This window comes from Thunnus thynnus, chromosome 15, assembly GCF_963924715.1.
Source record: "Thunnus thynnus chromosome 15, fThuThy2.1, whole genome shotgun sequence".
In the NCBI taxonomy this organism is placed as follows: domain Eukaryota; kingdom Metazoa; phylum Chordata; class Actinopteri; order Scombriformes; family Scombridae; genus Thunnus; species Thunnus thynnus.
In genome coordinates, this window is record NC_089531.1 from 22,604,179 (window position 1) to 22,629,658 (window position 25,480).

General features: G+C 42.5%; 1 protein-coding gene across 1 annotated transcript in view; it reads left to right on the top strand.

Moving 5' to 3' along the window:
- dlgap3 (discs, large (Drosophila) homolog-associated protein 3) overlaps positions 1 to 25,215 on the top strand; it is a 116,312-nt gene extending 91,097 nt beyond the window's left edge. The window contains exons 3-13 of the mRNA XM_067611363.1: positions 5,676 to 6,850; positions 12,505 to 12,719; positions 14,378 to 14,480; positions 14,620 to 14,836; positions 16,420 to 16,958; positions 17,960 to 18,054; positions 19,006 to 19,225; positions 19,813 to 20,107; positions 20,210 to 20,301; positions 20,509 to 20,655; positions 21,337 to 25,215. Of these exons, the coding sequence (XP_067467464.1) occupies positions 5,750 to 6,850; positions 12,505 to 12,719; positions 14,378 to 14,480; positions 14,620 to 14,836; positions 16,420 to 16,958; positions 17,960 to 18,054; positions 19,006 to 19,225; positions 19,813 to 20,107; positions 20,210 to 20,301; positions 20,509 to 20,655; positions 21,337 to 21,642 (3,330 nt within the window). The 5' untranslated portion in view covers positions 5,676 to 5,749 and the 3' untranslated portion in view covers positions 21,643 to 25,215. The remainder of the gene's footprint in view (positions 1 to 5,675; positions 6,851 to 12,504; positions 12,720 to 14,377; positions 14,481 to 14,619; positions 14,837 to 16,419; positions 16,959 to 17,959; positions 18,055 to 19,005; positions 19,226 to 19,812; positions 20,108 to 20,209; positions 20,302 to 20,508; positions 20,656 to 21,336) is intronic.
- Positions 25,216 to 25,480: the final 265 nt, after the last annotated feature.

A 25,480-nucleotide genomic window follows, 5' to 3' on the forward strand; every position in this document is an offset into this window, starting at 1 on the left:
AATGAAAATAGATCATTCATGGCTCAAAACTGAGAAGTGCAAATCAGTCCTTCTGCCAGTTTCCCAGCATGCATGTCTCGCTGGCTGGTGAAGAAGGAAGCGCATGCCAACTCACAGCTGAGCCAATCCTCTATTATTTCCATTCTCATATTCATACATTTTACTATTGTCTGTCCCGCTCTCCATTATGGATATGCAGAGCTCCAGTGGTTAATGGCATCTTTGAAGTCTACTGTATTGGCACATATGGACATGAACCAGACTAATGAAAACTTTCCCATTGTTTGACTACAATTCTATAAGGACTGTGAGCAGTTCACTTTCTAATATTCTTAAATGAGTCGACGTATCTGCCCCAGACCACGTTGTAGCTTGGTTCATTGTATCGGCAGTCAAACAAAGCCAGTATTCAGGCACACAATACCCACTGCCTTGCAGCGTTAGCCCATTTCAATACAAGCCAAGACAGTGGCTGGCTTCTCCAAATGATTGTCTGCTATTGTCGGCTGTTACTGGCTAGTAGGAAAAAAAACTATTTCAAGCAGTAATTTGTGACATTTTTTTGTATATTACAGGAATAGTTGTACATTTGGGGAAATACACTTATTAACTTTCTTGCCAAGACAAGATTGATACCACGCTTATGACTGTACAGTAAATATTAAGCCGCTTAGCTTATCTTAGCCCCAAGCAAGTTTTGTCAGGTGCATAACCCTCCGAAAAACCACAATGTGTTGTTTTAAACTTCGTTTTTTATACAGATCAAACAAATGAGATATAACATGGTAATTAGTGAGCTTTAGAGACGCTGGTAGGCAGATTTACTTACTTTTGGACAGAGTAAGGCTAGCTGTTTAAACCTCTCCAATCTTTGTGCTAAGCTTATCTAATTCACAGAAAGAAAGCAAACAAGCTCACTTTCCAAAATGTTGAACTATTTCTTTAGTTTAGTTTGACTTTGCTTCGTCCAACTGTTATAACATAATGTTTATTCAAATGTTTTACATTAAATTCTCTGAAAGTGATGCTTTCACCATCATCAGGTTTTTCACACTAGTGTAATCACTGGCCCATTCACAGCTCTGCGGCTATCAGCTGACTAGTAACATCTAATCATATTCATTCAGGTGTGCAACACAGCCATTAGAACCTGACATTTCTCACTATTACTCTGTTGATACGCTCATGCCACAGCTCCCACCACCACCCCAATGTCTTCTGAATGTGCTAGAATTTTGATATAATTTATTTAACTAAGATTTAATGCTCTTGTGTGTTTGCTGCACACATGAATGAACCACATGAATTGCTGCATGGAGTCTTGAGAATCTTTTCCAACCAATTTATTTGTCTTTCTACCAAATTTCAGTTGAAATCTGTAAAGACATTTTGCTCAGACTGGCAAAAACAAAGGTTCCTTAAGTGAGGACAAATTTAATTAAAAAACATTTTTCATATCAGGTATTACAGGTGTTGAATTTACAGTATTTCACTGATGTGAAGCATCATTTGACCCACAACTCGCGGAGATGGCAGAGAGAGGGCAGGCTCAGCTGTTAGCAAAGTGGGTCAGAGCAGCTGGCATGATCACATGAATATTTAATATGAAACTGCTCCAGACTGAAGCCACCGTAACAATCACGTTGATGCCAAGGAGTGTTAAACAATGACAGCGTGTTGTACAGTTGCAGCTCCCCACTGAGCAGCTACTGAATATTTCTGACTGCACAGACAGGAGGGTAGAAGTTGTCCAAAGAAGAATGGAAATACACACAAAACAATAACAACAAAATACATGGAGTACAAGAGGGAGAGAGATCAATTCAAATAGTGAGTATAATGTAAAATTTAATTTAGAATTTGAAGAGAACAGTAAAAAGTAACGCAAGAGGAGGCTGAGAGTGAAAACTATAAGCACCCTGAAAGCTTTAGTGTATTATTTGGTGAATAAAATGTATGTACATAAGATTTTAATTCTTTCATTATAAACACTTAAAACAATTATGGATGGCAGATAGACCAGCTGAGGCCACAAGATGAAGAGTGGAAACAAACTTTGTAATTAACTCAACACAGAGAAGTGCTGACAGGCAGAGAGCCAGACGGACTGACAGGTTAAAAAAAAAAAAAAAAAAAAAACAAAGGAAGGAGAGGGAAAAAAAAGAAATGAGAAGAGTGTGGCGAGGGAGGGACATGACTGGAGGATGGATAGAAGTAGGTCAGGAGGAGAGACTGAGAGGAGAGATGGATAGAGAGAAGGAAATAAAGGAAAGAGAGACCCAACAGTCGGCTGCATCTTTTTTACCTCACTATCTTTTCCAGTTGTCTTTGTCTGCATGTGTGTGTCTTTTAAGCATATGCACACACAGCTACACATTCATGCGTGTGTGTGTGTATGTGTGTGTGTGTGTGTGTGGGTGCGTGTCACCGTGATTGACAGCTCCTAGCCAGCAGCCTGCTCCAAAGCCAAAGACTTCATAATAAACAGAACATGGTTTAATTTACTCCTTGAGGCAGAGCGGCGCTGCTCACTTTGCTATCTATTCATAAACAGGGACACACACATACAAGCACACTGTAAGAAATATCTGTCTCAACGAGCAAATTGCTTTAGTATTCAGACTTAAAAGTGGATCTTTGTTTAAACAAGTGGGGGTTTAACTTCTTGTACTTTTTATTTAATTTTTTCTGGATAAAATTAATATGAAATCCAATAAGACATAAACAAATGGCATAAATACACACAATTTCAGCACTGGCTTCCTCCTGATCCCACCTTCATCTAATACAAGTAAATGAGTGTAAGCAGGCACCCTAAAACCTATAAAACAATGGGATTCATGGGTGATTGGCTGAGTTGCCAATCAAGAGCCCACACAAGGGAGGCCCTAATTGTATTTATTTCGTCAAAAATCAATCACTGTAGTTTAGCATTAGAGAAGCAGATACTTTTAGCCACTCTTTTAAGATATTAAGTATTAATTTAGGTCTAATGTTTGTGTTATCAATATGAGGGGAACACATTGCATGAGTTTGAGCTGTGACTTTATTTAGCTTCTTCCTGTTTACATCTAGCATTAGTACGGCAGCCTCTATAGGACACACCTACATATAACCTTTGCAACAATAAGCAACTCTCTTTCTGCATGTGTGTATGCAGTAAGAATACAAAGGAAAATGATTACATTTGTAAATTACAAACACGTTTTTGGCTAAAATAATCATCTTTATTTTTGTCTCAGAATAAATGTTATAACTTGTTAAGTAAAAGATATTTTTTGCAGTGAAAACAACTCACACACACTCACACACATACACACAGAGTCGATAAGAGGTGGCCCGGTCCACCCAGGTGCCACGGCTGTCTGAAATCTGTCCACGGTAGGATGCTGACTCGGACAGGCCTGTCGTCACGGCTACACCAATGACACGGCTGGATGTGGGTGAGCTTCTTGGGTGGCAGCTCTCATTCAGCCAATCAAGGCAAACAGGCCACGCTCTGTTTAATGATTATCCCAGCATCTGTCCCCTATCTCTCATCTCTGTGTGAAAGCCGGCAAACACACCAGCGCAAATAACTTGTAGGAGCTCAGTGAATCCCGTCCTGCCGAGTGGCTCGATTCTGGCTTTCATTGAGTAATTTCATCTCCGTTTAATCAAATCTAGAAATGACGTGAATTATAAACAGGCTGCAAGCCCGTTATTCATTATATAGTTAGTGGAGAACGTGGTTAATAGAGGATGTGATTACAGCAGCAGCAATTAATGCCAGTCCAATAAAATACATGATTACCACATTTGGGATGTAATCTCAGTTGTTAACTATGTGGTGAAAAGAAAGGCAATACAAAGACAGGCTTTATACCTCTTTCCACTCTGTTTACTTTTGCTTACAGCAACCAGAGTGTGTGGGTGATAAGGTTTACATTGTGCCACTGTATTGCTGCAGCTTGGCAAGGTGTATTGATTTCATTTCCTGCGTTTGTTTTGTGGAGAAGATCCCATCCTCTTCTGCACTTTTATCCTTTTCCAGGCATCGGCAGGGTTGGTGTCTGCTTGGTCACCTGGATGTTCTGAGTCTTATCATTGTTTAGCTGGTGCACAAACAGTGAAATCACTCTGCAACCGATGGCACAGACGTTTGTGAATAAGCTCGGACGCTTGCCACCGCTCTCTATTTCCTCCGCATTACGATGCAGCTGATCGATAAAGACAGTTTTCCTCAGCTGTAAATCATGTCAATGCTCAGCAGTGGTGGAAGAAGTATTCAGATCCTTTACTTAAGTAAGAGTACCAATACAACAATGTAAAAATACTCCATTACAAGTAAAAGCCCTGCATATATATGTACATACATAATACATAAGTTTTATCAGCTTGATGTAGTTAAAGTATTGTAGTAAAAGTAGTGGTTTGGTCCCTCTGACTGACATCATTAGATTATTAATACTGAAGCATCAGTGTTAGAGCAGCATGTTACTGTTGTAGCTGATGGAGGTGGAGCTAGTTTCAACTATTTTATATACAGTTAGATAGTTTAGTCTAGTGGTTCCCAACCTAGGGGTCAGGCCCCTCCAAAGGGTCACCAGATAAATCTGAGGGGTCATGAGATGATTAATGGGAGCGGAAAGAAGAAAAAATACACAAATCTGTTTTCAGTTTTTGGACTTTTTCTCTAATCTTTGATTTTGGTGAAATATTGAACCATTTATTGAAATGAAACCATGTGAGAAGTTTAGAGGAAAAAAATCAGAAAATATGAATACCTCAATATTGTACTTAAATACAGTACTTGAATAAATGTACTTAGTTACTTTCCACCACTGGTCCTCAGAGACTCCCTGTGGGTATGGATGGAGGAATAAGAGACAGACAACAAGGAGTGCAGGGCTGATGAGTGGAACGATAAACGAGAGAGGGAGGTGTGAGGAGCGAGAGGAGCTAAACAGGAGAGCGAGGCAGAAACTGAAGAGACATGGTGAGAGAGAGAGAGAAAGGCTAATATCCTTGATTTATCAGCCCAGCAGCCTCTGAGATGAATGAGAAGAAGAGAGCTGTCTGTGGCTGCTTATTGCAGCCCGCGGGATGAGCGCTCACTATTGCACTGTTTGTCTTTGGTTGGGTAAAAAATGAAGTGCAACATCAATAAAAATGTTAATCAGGAAAAGAAAAAAAAACAACATTGTTTTCACTTTCAATCTATCAGGCCACTTGATAGAAGACAGAAAACAATCTGGACATCAATCTACAAAGTCTATTTCTTTTTGTTGTGATTCATTTGTACTGTAAGTCATACCATGAATTACACCCCACTGCACCTCCCACCTTTATGTCTCACACAGACAAATACAGTGCAACAATATAAAAGTTATTTATGTCTGCATTCACTCAGGATCATATTTTTAAAGGATTACACCACAATGTCACAGCCCTTACTACAAATCGTGTGTATTCTCATGTGTACATTTAGTATATCTGTGTGTGATGTACGCAGCCGTGGAAGTATCAGAGGATACATGCTCATGTTGTGGTTATTTTGTGCAATGAAACAGTAAAATGTTAGTGATTGCAAAACCGAATACTTCAATTCAGTTTTTTTGATAAGATGAATATTTTTATTCATTCCTGTTTCCCAAGATACAAGACCTAAATGGTTACTTCTTCTGTGCCTCCAGGTGAGACCGGTGCAGCCCTGTCACGCCCACAGCGCCCCCTTTCGGCCCGGACGGCCCACCACGCCCCGGCGCCTATGAAAGGGTACCATGTCAGCCGTAGCATGTCTCAGCATTCCTCCGGTGGTGGCGGAGGAGGCCCCTGCCACTGCACGCCTGAGGAATGTGACGGCCCAGGCAGAGACTACTACCAGGGTCACAGTGATGGCCACTATTATCCTCCTGCAGGTCCTGCTGAGTCTCTGGCGCTGGAGAGGCACCATTCCCACTCCCACTCCCACTCTCACAGCCATTCTGGTGGGGGCACCTTCCCCCGCTCCCACCCCAGCCAGCACCCACCACTCCAGTCGTTTGACTCTTGCGAGGAGTGCCTGTCCTCAGGTCATGGGGGTAAGATGCACCGCATTCCCCCGAACCTGATGGATCAGTTTGAGAAGCAAGTACCCTTCCACCCTGATGGCTTCCACACACTGCAGTATCAGCGCACCGCTAGTGGGGGTGCTGAGCAGCGTAGCGAGAGCCCCTCGCGCATCCGCCACCTGGTCAACTCAGTTCAGCGTCTCTTTGCCAAGTCCCATTCCCTGGAGGCGCCATCCAAACGGGAATACAACGGCACAAGAGGAGGAGGGGACTACCGTGGCGAAAGAGGAGGAGGCCACAGGAGTGGAGGGGAGGACGGCGGAGGCCACTACTCCGGCCACCAGTCTCGGTCTACCAGGAGGAGCAAGTCTCGAGAGCGCAGTAAGAGTGGAGACTCACGGCATGAGTCAGGAAGACGCCACCGCAGCAGGACAGCAGGCTGGTGGAGCTCTGACGACAACCTGGACAGTGACAGCAGCTTCCTGGTGAGCGGGGGCAGGCGGGGGTATCCCAGTGGACACGAGAGCCTGGATGCCGCCATCCAGGAGCTCACCATGAAAAAGCCCAAGGAACGAGGGGGCGGGCCCGGGCCTGGGCATGGGGAGTGCATGGCCTGTACCACAATGGCGCTGGCCGGGAGTGAAGGAGGAGGACACCATGGGCACCATGGCCACTCCCTGAAGAGGAGCACCTGGTCAGCCATGACAGTGAGTCAGGCCAGGGAGGTGTACCCTTCCACCAGGGGCGGAGGAGGCTATGACAAAGCCCTCGTGCCCATTGAGAGCAAGCTGAAGGAGAGGACCTTCCACTACCTGCAGGTGTGTGCATGCCTGAATGTCAACCAATGTGTGTTTGTGTGTGTGTGTGTGTGTATGTGTGTGTGCATAGAACATATAATCATACTAGACACTTTGTATGTGTTTGATGTGTTATTCAGTGCTGACCTGCTACAAAAATAGCAGAAATATGTCTGTTAATTAGCTGCAATACTGCATTTTCTAACAAAGCTTCCATATATAAGAAAATTGTTGCTAGTAGGATATGAAGAAACTGTTCTTACATAGACAAGTGTTTCTGTGAATCTGTGTATACAGGTTAAATTTTCCTGGAACTCGGAAAACAATGGTTGTCACCCACACAGAGATTATTTACTGTCTCTCCTAACAGGCCGTCTCCCAGTTCCAGTCACCATACTCTTTTGTCACAATCCAACATATGCAACTTTCTCCCATTTCGTATACACGAATTCTCCAAAAATGACAAGCTAATGGTTGTTAGAGTGTACCTGCAAAGACAGCTGAGAGAGCTCTTTCACACACACACACACACACACACACACACACACAAACAAGCACTCACCAATCTCCAGCTGTGCTGAGGTAGAACTGCCATGCAGGCTGTGTTTCTACGGAAACAGCAGGTAGCCACAGGAGTCCCTGGTGTTTTTCCAACTCTCATCCTTTAGACACAGCTGAGGTCTGCTGATAGAAGAGAGAGAGAGCAGGGTTGTGTGTTAGTGTTTTCAAAGGACAAACCACACACAATTTGCTTCTGTGCCTTAGGCTACCGTCACATTCACACCTTAGGACACAAAATGAACTTCCCCGCTGCAGCCTTTCTCATATCTCCAGGCGTCACTTGCAGTTTTGTGAGGAAGGAGGGAGAGATGGTGTGTCAAGTGAATTTCTTTGCTGCGCTTAGATGTGCTGAAGTCAGCCAGATTGATCCATGGCTTCAGAGTAGGCAGCTTCCTGGAGCTGCAGATATAGAGCTGTCCCGATCTACTCCACCAAGACTAGACCTCAGGACAAACAGCAGCACAGGTGGCTTATTGAAGCAACAAACTGAAACCTTGTCCACTCTCAAAAAATTTTTAAGTATTTCCAGGCTGGTGCAGACAGTGTGTGTAAAGACTAGACATCATAAACTCAGCAACTGACTTTTAACTTTTTTAAATCATTTATTTTGACTATGCCTTCCATAAAATGATCAAAAACTTGACCAGTTATAATTTGAGATCAAAAGATAAAAAGGTTATACCATGACTGCTCCCTCCAAGTCTTAATCCCACATTACCAGCTTGGTTTTTGTAACATTAATATGCATTATATACAAGCTCATATTGACAAGTCCACACTGGGCCATTGCTCAAGTTTGCGCACAACAGCAAGAAAAAAAAAGTGAAAATTGAAGGAACAAAAATGAGTGAACCTTCACAACTTTGAACTACTGGGGTCAGTGACAAGGGGACACATGCAAGGTTTTCTCCCATAGTGTCAAGGCCAATCACGATGTGCAGCATCAGAACGCTGCGCTCTCCATTCCCTGAGCCTTTCACTTCCCCTCGGCCTGTGTCTGATAGATAAGGAGCGATAAAAATGAGAATATAGAGCAAGAGTGAAATGAAGATGGAAACGGCGAGGGAGGGAGAGACAAAGATAGAGGGTGGAAAAGAGCAAGGTAGAGGGGATGCAGAGATAGCAGAGCAAGCTCAGGGATAGAAAAGAGATAAAGGAGGTGATGGTAGCCAAAGGGCAAAGCGAGAGAGAGACGGAAAGAGCAGAATGAGAAAATGAGAGCGATAGTAGAAGGCCAGTGGGGATCGGGAGATTAGGCTGAATCATCTTTTAAGTGATGACCTTAAAAATACACACTCAGCTGGATGCCAAACCCTGAGGCCTTGACTGTGTATGTCAATGTGTGGAGGTGTTTTCAAGTGGTCACATGCGTGTGCGTGGCTGCTCACCTCATAACAGCATTTGCAAAAACTGAAAGAGTGAGGGGTCTTTCAGCACAAGCAGCTGCTGTTACCTCCTGTTAGATGGTGTAAAGCTTTCATCATACTGGTAAAGAAATGGGAGCAGATGGTATCCACACACACATTCTCACATCCACATGCTCTCTCTCTCTCACACACACACACACACATATTCAAAAGTGTATGTACAAGGTTTATAGGTATACTCATCTGCTTTCGAGAGCCAATCCTGACGTCAGCTGTAGGTTTTTCAATGTTTCAGTAACTCAGTGCAATCTCTATTGAACATTTCTTTTAGCTGTATTTCTGAAAAAATGAAAACTTTTCCTTTGTTTACGACCCATTTTCAAGGACATATTGGCATCCACTAGAGCACTTGCTATTAGAAGTTGAAACCTTAGTGATTTTAACAAAGTTAAACAACAATAACTTCATGAGCATACAAAGCCTTTTTTTTTTTACTTTTTAGCGGTAATCTCTAAACTTCTACACTGTTTGCTCCTCTCTGACCTGTTGTTTTACAGACATGTCTGAACAAGCCACAGCTCCTTCACCAGTGTTGACAACTATTTTCAGTGGGAAGTAGCTAAAGCCTGCAGGAAAAGTCGCTAAATGTCGCAAGATGACGTCACGCTAATTTGCATATCTATGAAGTTATGACACAATTACATACATTTCTAAAAATTTGGAGAAAATTAAGATAAATTAAACTAAACTGACTGTAACCAGCTATTTCATCAATGTGCATCTAAATCTATCTCTATTAATAATAATATTTATGCAGGCTGTTGTATCAACTCTAACTGAAGTATCATGAATAGAAAAAATGATCATGCACTGGAATAAATTCACTATTGTTAACTCTGTCAATTTTGACAAAACATAATCAAACTTAAATACCGGTAGTAAAGTTAAATCAATTAGAATAAAAACAATTAGGATCAGTGATGGTCATTAAGTTCACACATTCACAGCTCATTCATGACTCTGTCAGATGACTGGTGCACTGGACATGCTGCTGCTCTGTCCCACCTACTGAACAGTCAGTCCAGAGAGCCACACTAGCTCTCATTCACTGAGAAATACGGGTGACTCCCTTCAAGGAGAGGAGTTAAGGTCTGACCAAAAGGACACTAGATATATCGCTGGCCACTTTTTTGAAAAAAAGTCAGTAAAGGGGTCTGAAGAGTCGCTAAATCTAGCGACAAAGTCGCTAAGTTGGAAACACTGTCCTTGACTCGCCTTTGGACTGGTGACATTTACCGTTTGATGGACTGTGGGCTTATGGGAAATGGTATCCATTAAAGGCAGCTAAAAACAGGAATATTCCATAAACAGTAATATTAGGTTCTTATCTAGATGTATGAATTGAATCACACAACATACTGATGACAAAGGCCATGTTCCAAGGCTGGATTTGCATTAAATGTCATATGATTTTGAATGAGGTTTTATTATTTCTGAAACAGAACCTGAAATTCTCTATATGATGCAAATTAAAGCTGCACTAGTCAACATTTTTTAATATTAAAGGGGACATGCTTTTTGGGATTTTCTGTGATTTATATACCGTTATGATGTTGGATGTCTGCGTTAAACATAGTCTAAGTACCAAAATTTGAGATGAACATGTGTAAAAATGTTCCCTAAAAGTCAAAAGCTAGGGCCTCAGCCTGTTGTCTTTGTTTACGAGGTTGTTGCTAACATTGTTCCACAGGATGCTCGCATATATGGAAATGTGCTTGATATGTGGTAAAGCCAAAGGGTCAGTTGTAGTGACAAATCCACATACAATTATCAACCAACTCTGCAATTAACCACTTTAAACTCAATATTTTGTTTTTCTGGCCCATAAACTTAAGTCACATCAAACCGCAAGCTTTTCTACATGCTTCCTGTCCAGAACCAAAGGACATAAAGTTAGCACCTAGCTGGTGGAGACAGTCAAACATCTCTAAAGAGCCAGAGCTTTTTCTCAGGAGTTGGACATCAAAACAGAGCTACAAGGAGAGTGAATATTGGACTTACATTTGTCAGGTGACCAGATTCACAACTCTAATGTTGCATTTTCAGCTTGTTCTACTGCCCCCAAGTGGCCAAACAAATCAATGAATGCAGCTTTAAAGACAGGAACTGTCTGTTTCATTGTCATTGTCTGTTGCCCAGCTCTGTGGTTTTCATGATCAGGTACCCCACAAATCCTAAATATTGTCTGGAATCTCAAAGTAATTTTGAGAGGTGTATTTCAGGAAGGGACAGTGAGGGAGTTAAATCAGTTCTTAAAGTAAATCGTGGAATATTAGAACATTTTTACGTGAAGTGACCTCATATGTACTGTACCTCTGAAAGGTTACGTTGGGAATTGGCAATGATACAGACGTGGCTGATTTTACATCCATGTTGCATGCTACTGTCAAAGTTCAGTCTTCATCAATGAATCAGAAAAAAATGGCAAATATTTTTCAAGGTGGAGGGGAAAAAAAAGATGTAGAAAAAGAATTCCCATCGTGACCTTATGGGGGCTCTATACATTTCTACTGTATACCAGAAAATCATTCACAACTGTATTTATTGTACTATATATCATTTTAAGCTACATTTTTTAAAAGAAAAGCTACAACAAAATACCAGAAAGGATTCTATTTCTAAAAGTTATGGAAGCATTCTGACATAGTTATGAAATGTCATACATTTTACATGAGGGCAACAGTGGGAACCTGTCATGTCATTTTAGTTTGTTTCATTGCTCTTTATCAGTTCTGTGTCTTTTCTTCCTCCTTAGTGTTCTGTCTTGACTGTGTTTCTGTGTGTGTGTGTGTGTGTGTTTTTCATTTTGTTTTCTCATCAGACTTTCATTCCTCTGCCCATCTGTCTTCCTGTTTTCTGCTCGCTTAGGTCTGTTATTCAGTTTCTCTTCTTTTGTCACCCTGCACATCTGTCTGTCTCTCTATGTGCCACCTTTCCTGTCTGTCTGCCTACATCTGTCTGTCCTCACTGCTTTACTCCTGTGTATGTTTATTTGCTCTCTGTCTGTCGGCTTACTCTGTTTTTCCTTCTCTGTGTCAGTGTTTTTCTAGCTGTCAGAGTTTCTCTCTTTCTGTAAGTCCCTTTGTCCCTTTCTCTCTCTCTTTCTCTTTCTCTCTCTATAACATTATCTCTCATGTGTGCATGTATGTGCATGTGTGTGTGTGTGTGTGTGTTCTCATGGTGTGCATGAACATGCCTGGTGGCTGAGCTGTGCTGGTGTGTTTGCTCTACAACTCAACACTGTGTGCACATACAGTATACGTGATCGTATGTCTGACTCATCACTGTCCTCCTGTTTGAGGGGTGAAATATTTTTTCAGTGATGAAAAATATTTCTATTTTGAGAAGTCTTTTTGACTTTAACAACAGATATTGGGAAGAAGCTGCCACGGATGCAGTGAAAACATCTTCAATATCTCAACACTGATTTGCTCACATTGTGATTAAATGCTCTTGTCTTAACAGTTGGTGTAGAAGAGGAATGCATACTTACTTTTAACTCATTTTAACTGTGTTTAACCCATAAATAGAGACTCTTACTAAAACTGAGTATTACCATGTGGCTACTTCACATGGTTACACTTCTACTCACTACATGTTGAATTTTCAGATTGATCTTCCTTGGTCATTTTTATTCTTATCTATGATGGTGTGGATGTTTTTTGCATGAATGTGATTGTGTCTCAGGTCCCTTCAGAAGACTGGGGAGGTGGATACGGTGGTGGCAGCGTTACTGACAGTGGAGGGGAGATTCCGTGCCGACGCATGCGAAGTGGCAGCTACATTAAGGCCATGGGCGACGATGATAGTGCTGACTCGGACACTAGCCCCAAAGCCTCGCCCAAGTCCACCCTGATCGCTCAAAGGGATGCTTTTAGACGATCTATCAGCATGGATCAAAGGTCAAATTCCACAAATGGAGTGTTTGTTAATGTTGAAATAGAAGACCCTTGAGTCGTACTCACTTCGGCCTGCCACTCTCTGGTTTTCAACAACCAGGAGGACTTATCTTACAAGCTAGCTGTAATTGAATTACTGACTACATTATACATCCATTTAATGTTTCTGTAGAAAACCTGGTTGCTTCATTTGAAAGCTGACATTTCATCATGGAAGGAATTTTTTTTATTGTTGCTGAAATTCTGAAATTCATGCCTTGCATATCTCTGTAGCAAGTCTAGCTGCTACCGTGAGTTCCCTCGGCATATGACACCAACACGACAGATCAGTCACAGAGACCTCCTTTTATTCTCTGCTGCATGCACACACTTCAATATATACATTAAACATAAAGCCACCATGCGCCTGCTGTTGCCCGGCTTCTTCTGGCGCATGAGGTTGAGTCTCTTGAGTCCCTCAGTCTCACCAAATAATAGTTTCGGCCCTTGCCAAACAATCTTGATAGTCAGCCTGTCTGTCTTTGTGATGTGCAGCAGTCATCAGAAGCCCAGTACGCTACTGCATTTGAAAGGGAGAGTACAATTAGTTAACAAGCACCAGCTGTGCAAATCAACACACCTGGCACTGCTCTCCTGAGCCATCTCCACACCTCTCTGTCCTGCAGCTGAGTACCAACCACGCCCACCTCCACAATCCCTCCATTTTTTTGTTGCAGCATAAAAGTAGCAAGACACTCTTTAACTCAGCTGTTACAACTTTTACAAGTGTTAAAATTGTATTATTAAATTTGATTTTAACATTTAAGTAGTCATCACTCATTTAGAGATGACTGTAAACCACAGAATCTTGAGGTGAGGATTTTGTCACAATATGATATTGAGAGACTATAAGTGATAATACTGAATTACTGCCCAACCATAGTACAAACACAACAACAAATCTAACCTTGAATATCACATCAGCACAGTTCAATTACCACTCCAAAAATAGAAAAAGTAATAGAAAAATAGATAAAATAGAAAAGTAGCATTTGTGTTCCTATAGTATGGATACAGTATAGTATGGATACCTTCATGTATTCAAGTTCCTTGGGGAGTGGGGTTTGTCATTGGACTCAAGAGTTTGTAGATTTAACTGTACTGATCCAAAATGGAAATACCATACTACAAAGTTAGACTCACAGGTCAGTCTCTAAACGCTTTGCTCAGAGAGACTGAGGACAATCTTCCAGCTTTCATTGTTAAAACTGGGTGGAAACAATTAGAGAGTTTTAAAAAAGCCTGCATTGCAGAACAAATCCAAAGTCTTTAGGGTGGCCCTTCATATTGGGGCAGTGACATGCAGTTCACTACTGAGGAGAATGGAGGGAATTATAGTTAGATGCATTGCAGCTTTTCCTTTAACATGAATGCAGCATTACAACACTAAAAATGACCCCAGCTGGCACAGTTGAACATTATTCAGTGACATTTTATTGGATAGTTGTGGTTCACCAAAAGATGTAGTGTGTGTTACGAACATGATGTTTTGACAAAAGTAGAGAGAAAATGGCTGGAGATTTTACATCCATAATATACTTAATTAAGAAACTATTAGTGTCATCACACACTGTAGTTGTTGCAGTCATCAGTAATGCTGATTATATTTGTGTTTAATCCAGGTACTCATGTAAGCAGTGTACTGACTCCTATCCTAACAGCCGAACCACACCCAAAACCCACACCCGCTCCCGTAGTTACACCCGCTCCCTGACCAGCTCACAGGTAACAACTAATGTGGTTTGTTTTTTGGAGATGTAGGTTTTAAGTTTTGCATTAACCAGAGGTCATTCTCCCTACTGAAGTGTCTTGACAGGAGCGTGCCCTAATTTCTTTCACTCTCACCTTCCCTCTCATCCTTCAGCTGGGAGACACGTTGAACCGTCAGTTTGAGGCAGTTTGTGAGACCATGTTCGGGGAGGTGGAGTCTCAAGCCGTCGAGGCCTTGGATCTTCCGGGGGTGTTTCGCACTCGCAGCCACAGCTATGTCCGCGCCATCCAGGCAGGCTGTTCCCAGGACGACGACTGCCTCTCCGTCTTCTCCATGTCAGGCCCCCAGGGAAGCATCAAGGGCGGGGCCGGTGAGTGTGTATGTGTGTGTGTGTGTGTATGGGATTCGATGTGTGGTGTCTGTGTGAGTGTGAGAAGGATGTGTGGTTGTCTTTGGTGTGGTGGCAACCTGGTGGGAGACACAGTAGGACGTGCCAGTGGGAGAATGAATTTTATGACAGCTTGTGTCTGCTTACCTCAACAAAACAAGTTTATGCACTGACACACACACACACACACACACACTCAAGCAGTGCACAGCTGTATGCAATGTGTGCATTCATTTTTAATTATCAACCTTCCTCTGCTCTATTCCCTCAATTGCTATAATTTTTATCCGAGCTTTTTTGCTCTTCTGTGTGCATGCTGTAAGCAAAGGCTTGTGTGTAAGTTATTGTAGATGCTCTTTGTTCTCTGTCGTCTCGGTGCCTCCCTCTGTTTCGTCTCTGTATCTCATCTCTGCCATCATCCTCCCCAGTGTGATCGCAGGTTTCTCAGGCTCAGTAATAGGTACAGGAACACTCATGATTATGATGATAGCTCAATGTCTCCAGCTGCCCCTTTCCCACTGTCTCACTGTCTCTCTGTCTCATTGCTTTGCCTTCCCAAGCCACATCTTCCTTGGTTTGAGGCATGTTTGTTTGTTGTGTGTTTTGTCTTCCCTCTGACATTTTTGGTGTAATCATTTTTTCCTTTTCTCTTGCACAAGCGTAATATACAGTACATCTGCAGTAATTTGTGATTGTGTGTGTCGGTTCAGTAGACTGCAGAGCCACTCTAGTGCTTATATGACTAAAATTTCCAGGATTAGAGCAGCAAATCCTCCCCTGAGATTTATTAAAGCCTCCGTGAAGTGTCATATACATCTACCACTAACACACATGCGCACTACACAAACTCAAACCCTCATTCACCTCCATACATATATGCTGACACACTGGAGGTTAGACCATCATGGTAAGGATCTTTGCACTCTGAGACAAGCTGGCTGACAATAAAGGTGCTTGAAAAGAAATGCATTAGTTTGATCCTTTATTCAGTGAACTGTGTGTGTGTGCGCGTGTGTGTATATATGTGTATGTGTGTGTGCATATACGTTCGAACGAAGCTGTGTAGGAGGAGAAAGAGACAGAGAATCTGCTGAAAAAAAGTGCACGTCTCATTTTAATATTTCTATCAGGAAATTGCTTCATCTTCTTAAGAAGCAGAGTTAAGTTAGCTCAAGGGAAGAGGTTTTCTTTTCTCACTTCTGTCATGTCTGTCTTTTCCACCACCTCGCTCCCGCCTCTCACTGAAATTCACACCAAAAGCTGATTTTTTTGTGTGAAGAAATTGTGTTTTTGAGTTGCTTTTATGAATCTTCTTGTCACATCTTGTATTACCATTATTTCTTAATGATTTTTGTTTTCTCTTTTTCTCTCTGTATTGGTTCACCCCTTTTATGTCAACAAATTCCCCTCTTTTCACTCTCTGTCTTTCCTTTCACCTTCTCCTTCCAGTCTGTCCCTTTTGTAAGTATCCACCTCCCCTGCTCCCTGTTGACATATTACCAATTTTGGTTTTAACAGCCCACTATGCCTCTGTGTTCCTTTCTCCCGCTCTTCTGACACTTCAGTCTTTCCTTATCGCAAAGGTGCTCCTCCCCCACTCCCGCCACGTATGTCCAAGTCTTCACTCTCAGTGCGAGCCCAGAGCAGCACTGAGTCCACCCAGGATGCATACTTCCAGAACAGCGGACAGTTGGCTGCAGGCTCAGGCCCTGGGCGCCCCAAACAGCACAGCAACTCCGTGGACCTGGGCGGCTCTGATGGGCCTTCAGGTCGCTCCTCCAGAGGCGGCTACTACATCACCGCAGGTCCTGGACGTTCCCGGCAGCACAGTAACTCGGCAGAGAGCCTGGACGGGGTCAGGAGTTCACGGGAGCTGGTGCCCTACGGAGGGGGTCCGGGAGTTGGGGTGAGGGCCAAACACAGCAGCTCGGCTGACAGTTTGCTGGAGGGGCCACCCAGGCCAGCCAGAGAGAGGGACGGCAGAGTGGGAGGCAGCCTGGGGAAGTCAGTCTCTCTGCCTCAGAACAGCATCGTTTTGAGTAAAGCTGGAGGGCAGGATGAAGGACGTGATGGGAGAAAGTGGAGGCCATCCATAGCTGTGCAGGTGAGAAAGGACAGTTTTACTAAAAATTGGGGCAGATATATATTTTTTTAAAGCTGATAAATTTCTACAATCAACAAAATGTCACAAAATAGTGAAAAATCACATTTCCCCAGAGCCCAAGATGATATGTTCAAATTGCCTATTTTTCTAACCAGTAAATCTCAGAAAATCAGTAAATCCCCACATTTGGGGAACTGAATCAGAAAATATGTGGCACCTTTGCTTGATAAGACTTTAATTATTAATCAGTTAGCAAAATTGTTCATTTTCTGTTTATTGACTGATTTCAGCTCTAAACATTGTACTGAAATAAAATGACCACCCACTTACACAAGTTACATTTTAAAGAAAAGGTTTGACATTCTGGAAAGTACGGTCTTGCCGAGAGTAAGATTAGAAGCTCCATACCACTCTCATGGCTGTGTGACAGTCATGAGTCACTTATCTGAGCTTAGCATAAAGACTGAAGACATTTGCTTATTCACTATCTTGCTGAGTGTTGAAGATACCTCTACAGTGTTTCTATTAAATATGAAGCTACAGCCAGCAGCTGGTTAGCTTAGCTTAGCATTAAGACTTTTTGAATGTGTAAATGTTTTTACACTTCAGTTTTAGAGGTGCTAGTAGGCAGATTTTGTTTGGACAGAGCCAGGTTTCCAGTATTTATGCTAATCTAATCCATTTACTGAACAAACCACTGATTGTATAGAAATATGGACGTCATGACAGCTCCCCAAAAGTGAAGCCAAAACATCTTGATCGCCCCCTGGTGGCTTCACGTTTGCATAGCGGTAGGAAGTGGAGTCCATTTTTATATACAGTCAGTGGTACGGACATGAGAGTGATATTGATCTTCTTCAATGGCAAGAAAGCAAATCAGCATGTTTGCCAAAATGTCCAACTATTCTTTTAATTTGTTGTTTATGGCATCTTTAAGCTGTGTGTTTCAGCAAATACCTCCATGCTCTGACTGTGGTGCTTTACGGCTTCTTCTGCTTCAGGTGGACAGCTCGGAGACTCTGTCAGATTCAGACGCAGAGGGCAAAGCTCTTACAGAGGTTCACTCTATAGGAGTCCAAGTGGAAGATGACAAAAGGTAAAAATCAAAGAGTATCTAATTTTGAAATCTCTCCACAACTTGAGGTGTTTATTTTGCCTGACATTTAAGTTCAGTCCTTAATTATGGACACAAACTTGCAAACTAAGATGATGTGCCTTTGTTTATTCGCTCATTTATCTCTGCCCCCAAAAGATATAGCTTCATCAAGAGTTTTTTGTCTGCCTACAGTAATTTATGTGAATAATTTAAATATATAATTTGAAACAGCCTTCATCTTCTGGGCATCCAACAGTGCAGCCACCTATGGTTGATTTCTAGGCTAGATCCTATTATTTCATTTAACATTTCATCAGACATCACAGCTTGAACTCAATAGCATTTTGTTCCAAGAATGTCTTGTTTTTTGCCATTAGTGACTGTAACCATGACTACTCCGAATCATACACTCGACATGACTTTCACTCGTGATGCAGCCCTTCTCCTAATTATATCCAGCATTGCTTATGGGTCACATTCACACGCATGCATGCAAGCACTCACAGCATCACATACTCCCAAACCTCGAACAGTGTGTGATCATGCACCTGTTAACAATATCCCCCACCTCCTGTAATGATCAAGGGTGACAGTGTGACATCGGGGGAGAAAACAGAAGTGCAAGAACGGAAATCTGAGTCACACCTCACACCTCATCACACAGCAAGGCAGGATGAGGGGAGGTGGGGTATAAACTTGTAATCGAGTAAACACTCATCACTGAGTCCATTGACAAGACATTTGCATACACTGGTGCGTCAGAGGATTTAGCAGGACTTATCACAACCAAGTGAGTAGTAGTGACTGCAGTGACAGTATGACTATCTCTGCTATCTCAAATAGGAATGTGCAATTATTGGAAGAAAAAAAGATAATTTGAGAAAGGCTTTTGCGTGCGATACTTTGTGTGACTGGATGGCTGTGGGCCTGCTGTGACTCGCTGTGTTGCAGACGGGCTCGTTTCAAGCGATCCAACAGCGTGACGGCAAGCGTGCAGGCCGACCTGGACCCCGAGGGCTTCCCGGGGCTCAGCATTGCCGTGCCAACACAGGACAAGAGTCTCCAGTTTGGCTGTTCATTCCAAAGGCACTCGTCAGAGCCAGAGTCAGCAAGCCAGTACACAGAGTGCCATCGCACTGTCCACACACAGGGACAGTGGGCCTACAGAGAGGTGGGTCTTCAGCAATGCACAAAACTGGGTCCAAACGGGGACCCCCTCATTAAAATGTTGCTCTATAGTGCTACTAATGTCCAAAAACTCCAAACGACATAGGTTAAATACAGTAAGACTCTTAACATGAAGCTAGTGATAAGATTAAAAAAATAAAAGTGGAAAAGTATTGCACACAATTAATTCAAGTATGATTTTTTTTTGTTGAAGTAACTTGACAATATATCGTTGAAATAAACAAAAAAGATCTTTGAAAAGTATATCTACAAATGTGACATTTTTAAAAATATCAAAAATTTAGCAAGCATTCAAAACCAGCAGTATTTTCAAAATGCTGTGTGAGACATTTGGTGACTTAATGTCAGAAATATGATTATCACATTTGCCAAATAATACTATATTTATTTTAATTATTTATCAGTCAGTGCTCCAGTGTTGATGTGGTGGCTGTTGGGTGGTTTGACAGTTCTGGGAGGTGTTCAACTATACCTTATGGTCAAATAAAGACAATAATATATCATTCTGAGCACCCATTATTGATAGTCCAAGTACCATGTGTCCAACAGTTTTCTCTTATGTTATCCCAGGACTTTATCCAGAGTGGCTACACCACTGAGGCCTGCCCAACAGACCCACGCCCCCACCAGCACCCGCACTTGCCTCCACGTTCCCACTCCCCACTCCCCATCACCGCTGAGCGTGCCTGGGCGGGGACGCCGTCCCTGGAGGGCCCACGGAGTCTGCCTGACTCAGGCCGGGCCTCGCCCTGCATGAGAGATGGAGAGTTCTTCTTACGCCTGCTGCAGACAGAGGTGGAGAGGATGGAGGGCTGGTGCCAGAACATGGAGAGAGAGGCAGAGGAGAATGAACTGCCAGAGGAGAGTGAGTTTGGGAGAAGGGTGTTGAGGATCAGAGATGAAGATAAATGAACAGTTCTTGGGTTTCTAACATCTAACACTACGTCTGCATGGTTTTTCACCCTAGTTCTTGAGCTGATTCGTAATGCAGTTGGCAGCGCCCAGATGCTAATGTCTCAGAAAGTCCAGCAGTTCTTCCGCCTCTGTCAACAAAGTGTGGTGAGTATTGCATGCAAAACCATGGCAACACACATCACATATGGTACATGGTTTTGCGGAGATTCACTGTCGCCAAAGGCAAAACGAGCTTTGCTGCAAAATCACCTCTTCAGAAATTTAATATGATTTTTTTGTCTTTACACCCTTTTACACATCTTCATTTATTACTCCCCTCACACACCATATCCCATCTCCCTGCCCTCCCAGGACCCATCCGCTTACCCCCAGCCCACCTCTCAGGACCTGGCAGGTTTGTGGGACCTGCTCCAGCTCAACATAGAGGACGTCAGGGTCAAGTTTCAGGACCTCCAGAGGCTCAAGGAGTCTGGTTGGAGGCTCCCACCTGAAAAGAAGGTGAGAGGTCCAGGGGTCCAAACAGCCTTGGTTTCCCTTCAGCACTCCCCCAGAGCTAAGATGGCAGTGTGCAGAAGAGTAGCGCAGATGGTCGTGCCCTCCAAGCCTTTGCAAGCTGTGAAAGTACAGAGCAGCAAAAGGAACTGAGCTGAGATGCCCATGACTGCGGAGTCTTAAACTGCTAGAAATTGTTTGAAATGCATATCAGCATTTTTAGACAAAAGAAAGTACTTGTCTATTACATTATTGTCTCTAAAGATTAGGGTGCTCACTGAACAGCTAAATTATTCTTGATAGTTTAAGGAGAATTAACAATTGTTTCTCTTTTCCTCTTTTTCTTTTACATTTTCTTTGTGGACCTTTTTCTGTTCTTCTCCCATTTCATTTCCTTTTTATTCATCCACAATGTCAATGCATGCTGAGATATATTTTTTGCTGATATTTTTTTGTTGATTTTGGCTGTTATTTGTCTGTCGTAATGTCTCGGTCCATGATTCTTCCTCACTTGAATTTTACCCTTTTTGTTGATGGTCTTGCCCTTTGGTTTCTTATTCTCTTCTCCCAATATCTCCACTTCTGCATGGGATCCTCCCACACAAACCATTTTTTGTATACCACCCAACATGGTAACTCCACTGTCCGTTTTCATCTTATATCTACGTCTCAATGTCACCGGGTTAGGAGGATAAGAAGCTTCCTCCTCCCTTACCAAAGAAGCCAGCAGGCGGGGTGAGTGGCAGCCTCCGGGCCGATAGCGTCGGGGATGTAGGGGCCGGAGGTGGGTCAGGGGGCCTGGTGGTGCCTCGTGTGGGTGGACATACCCTACCCATCAGGGAGAAGTCCCTGGACCTCGGGGACCGTCAGAGGACAGAAGCGAGGAGGAGGCTGCTGCAGACCAAGCGTACCGCCTCCTTCAGGCAGAACTCGGCCACAGAGAGCGCCGACAGCATCGAGATCTACATTCCCGAAGCCCAGACTCGACTCTGAACACAAGACTGAGGTGTCTCCTTCCCACCTCGTCGCTCACCCTCACCCCTGCAAAACTGACCTGCGCACCAATCTCAGTCCTTTTCTGAGCCCAGTTTTGGATCCTCTTTAGGTCATTGCTAACTTATCCTCTACCCTTCCCTCAGCATTTCCATCAGTACACTTACCACTATTCCAAATTCAGTCCTCTTGCTCATGAAACAAGCAATGACAGCCATTTTAGTGTCTTGAAAATTGGACACACTACTGACATAGAGGCCTAGACCTGAAATGGTAGCTAGCGGATATGAGTTACAGACTCATTTGAGTCTCTGAATTTCTCTTTTTTTCATTTTGGCTGAGAACAAACAAGAAACAGTTCACTTTTTATAGCAGTAATCAGTGGAGGTTCACGCAGTAGTAGCATGCCTGTGCGTGTTCGCCTAGCACTTCTCCATCACTGAAAATAAAGGGCTTAACAGGCACATAACCTCTGTGTGAGGAGATGACAGACTCTCCTTGATTGAATCCCTGTTGCCATCTTCTGAATGAAACTCTACTATAATGTTATATTTGTTGGGTTTCCAAATCACCACAAGATCTATCCATACTCTTCACTGACGCTATCTGTATGGATGAATAAAGATTGATGAAATTCTGACCATCAGTTGAAATGCCCTTAAAGTCAGATGTTTGGTAATCCCCAAAGAACATTCTCCAAGCATAGTCAGCCAACTACAGCTGGTACCTTTCATCCGAGTGCCATCTATCCACCTCCCAGTCAAAGAATATGGAATTTTTTTTTTGTCTCTCTCTCTGTCTCTTCTGCGCTTTCTTAGCGTTCATTCCTCACGCCCCACCTATCCATCAACTACCCTCAGCATTCAGCAGTTAGGCTGTTTGAATGCGCAAGTGCTATTTGTACATAGTGTGCACACTCATGTTTGCCAAGAGGAGCGCTTGCAGTGTAGCATCACAGCCTTGACAGCTAGAGAGCATCACAGACAAAAACCAGAGCCGTTTGCTTTTTATGTAGTCTTTCTGAAGTTTTAGTGTTCAGGGGTTGGGTTGCTGGGAATTTTTAGGGAAATATATTATGGTGGTTTTTCAGGACTCTACTGAAGAGGCCCCCATTTCACTGTGAGACTATAGCACCACCAAGTGGTCAATTGAGGACCCAAAATAACAGCAGTGGTCTTTAGAGAGTTCTTTCCACCTCAGTCAGGAATTAACACATGCCCTGATGAAACAGCCATGAAAGAAGATGTTTTTGCATAATTGAGAAGATCGAGCAGCGGATCACAAAATAAAGGGAGAGAGCTGCCAACGTATTCAGTAGAATCCACTTGCCTAACTTCAAGTACAATCCTCTCAATTTCACACACTACTGATGAAAAAAGGAATAATTTCTCTGATCAAAAGAAAACAAACGGAGTCACGACACTCATTCAATTAAGCTCCCTCCAACCCCTCTTCCAAAGAGTCATCAATGAGAGGAAACCACTGGTTGTGAAATTATAGAAAAGATGCAGCTTGATAGGGTTTATTACAGTAACACGCGTTATGAATGGAACTGTACTGTATGTTTGTTGCACTATGTATTCCTTTCCCTTTCTCTTCATTTACTTCCTGAAATCATAGATGTGATGTTTCCACTGAACAAAGTGTAGCATGATTTGAAAGGCTTTGAGGGGTGTCATTTGAAAACTTATTTCAGAACACGTTTCTAATTTAGGTATTTTGTATGGATGTTGCGTATAGACTTGTGTGTGTGTGTGTGCCATTGTGAATGCATTGGTAGTGTGAATATGAAGGGCTGTGTTTCAGAAGGGACATATGATGAAGCCCAATGAATACTAAAAAGTCCAAATCAGCCATTTTAAAGAAAAAAACAACACAGAATATAAGCAAAATTTTAGCATGACCTGTTTTTTTTTTCTTTTCTAACATTTGGATGGAATGTGTTGGAAAAATGGGATATTTTAATGGGAGATGTATATTTTATAATATAATCTACATTTCTAGATTAGTAGAGACTATTGAGTACAGTATATGTACAAAAAGCATATATCAAATGTGAAATATTTATATAGTATTATAATGATAGATTATAGCATTGTGTGATACTACAGCTGTGTGGCATATCCAGACTCAGTACATGTGAAAAGAACTTCAAATGATTATTATCTTCAGTTTGTGAGTGCTGGGTCAGGTTCACAGGGTAAAACTGGCAAGCGTGTTAATTGCCAAGTATGCTCCTCCTTAGCCCTACTGTATATCTTTCTGTGGTTCTAACAACATATACTGCTGTATCCCCCTCCTTTCACCCTTTTCTCTTCTTCCCTGTATTTCCTCTTTAGAACCAACTACATGTGCCTAACCAGCTATATGTGGAGGTTTCCTTTGAACACAGTTTACAGTATATATAGAAAGATGTGTAAATAGAAAAGTATAAAATTTGCAGAGAATAGTGTTAACAAAAATGTTTTTATTGTACTGACATGCCATCATCTGTCTCCCTCATTTTCACTTGCAATACACACATAAAACTGGCAGATTTTTGTTGACGTTAACACTGCATGTTTTATGACAACCTCTTGGAAAGATTAAGCTGAACCTCGTTTTTTGACTGGCGAAAGGAAAGCAAATTTTGTAGCTTATAAACCTTTTTTGTGATTGAAAAAAAAAATTGACAAGATTTTACAACTGAGTTATTTCAATGATTCACTTCTTTGTACAAAGATTATATCCTTGGAGGACAATGATACTGGCAACCTGGAAACGGCAATCTCAACAGATCAATTTAACAACCTCCCATGTAAAACAAGCTACCCTGGAAATGAAGAAAAGGGGCTGAGATTCAGACATTGTGCTTCATTCATTTGCAGAAGTGTAGGTTGCAGAGCAACCTGTTATCCCCTCGTCTTTCTCCTCTTCTACCCTCAAACTTGATGACATCTCAGTGGTGTTTGACACAGCCCTCATCAAACAAAGCACAAAGACCTGCTTTTATACTGTTACTCCACTGTGAAGGACTCTTGACTACACCCTCACAGTCCTCAAACCTACACATGGAGGGATGGCAAGGTCTTTCCATTACGAGTCAGCCTTGAGGGATGGACACCAGGATTCAAAGAGGCTTTGTTGGGTATTTATCCACAGTAGCAAATACTAGGCTACTTCAATTCTTGCTGACTTCCTCCTCTATACTTTTTATCACAAGTTGAGGTGTTAGCCAGCCACCTTGCCTTGAAACAGGTCCATTGTAAACACACTTTTGGTGGTTGTGATTTCCATGCTTTTAGTTGTGTATTTTACCTATCAATCTGTCCTATATCTGCACAGTATAAATACAGGGGCCTCAGCTAAAATAGCACCTGGTAGTATATAATTGTACAAACATGATCCAAGCACTCACCAACACAACAGACTACTATACGAACCCTTTCACCTCTTTCTAGAAGTGCAAAAACCCCACGTGGACAGCCAGACGGACAAGTCAACTCCGAGTACCTCAGTTTCTAGCAGCAGTGTCTCCAACCCCGACCCAGGCCACTGTCCTCAGGGGATTCTATAACACCACACAACCGATGGACCCTGACAATACAGGATGAGATCAGTCCCATTGGAATGTTGTCCATATTCCCTGAATAAAATGGGAAATCACTCGTTTTGAGCCCAGATTCTCTTGTAGCCATTTTCCGAGACTGGAGTGCACCAGAGTCACAGAGAGGACGTGGTGGGTGAGGCAAGAGCTCAATTGTAGCCAATGTGTGTGTGCTGTATAATGTGCATCTGAAACAAACTGGAGCAGGAGGGATGTAGCAGATTTGAGTTTTAGTTATACAAACATTTTCAC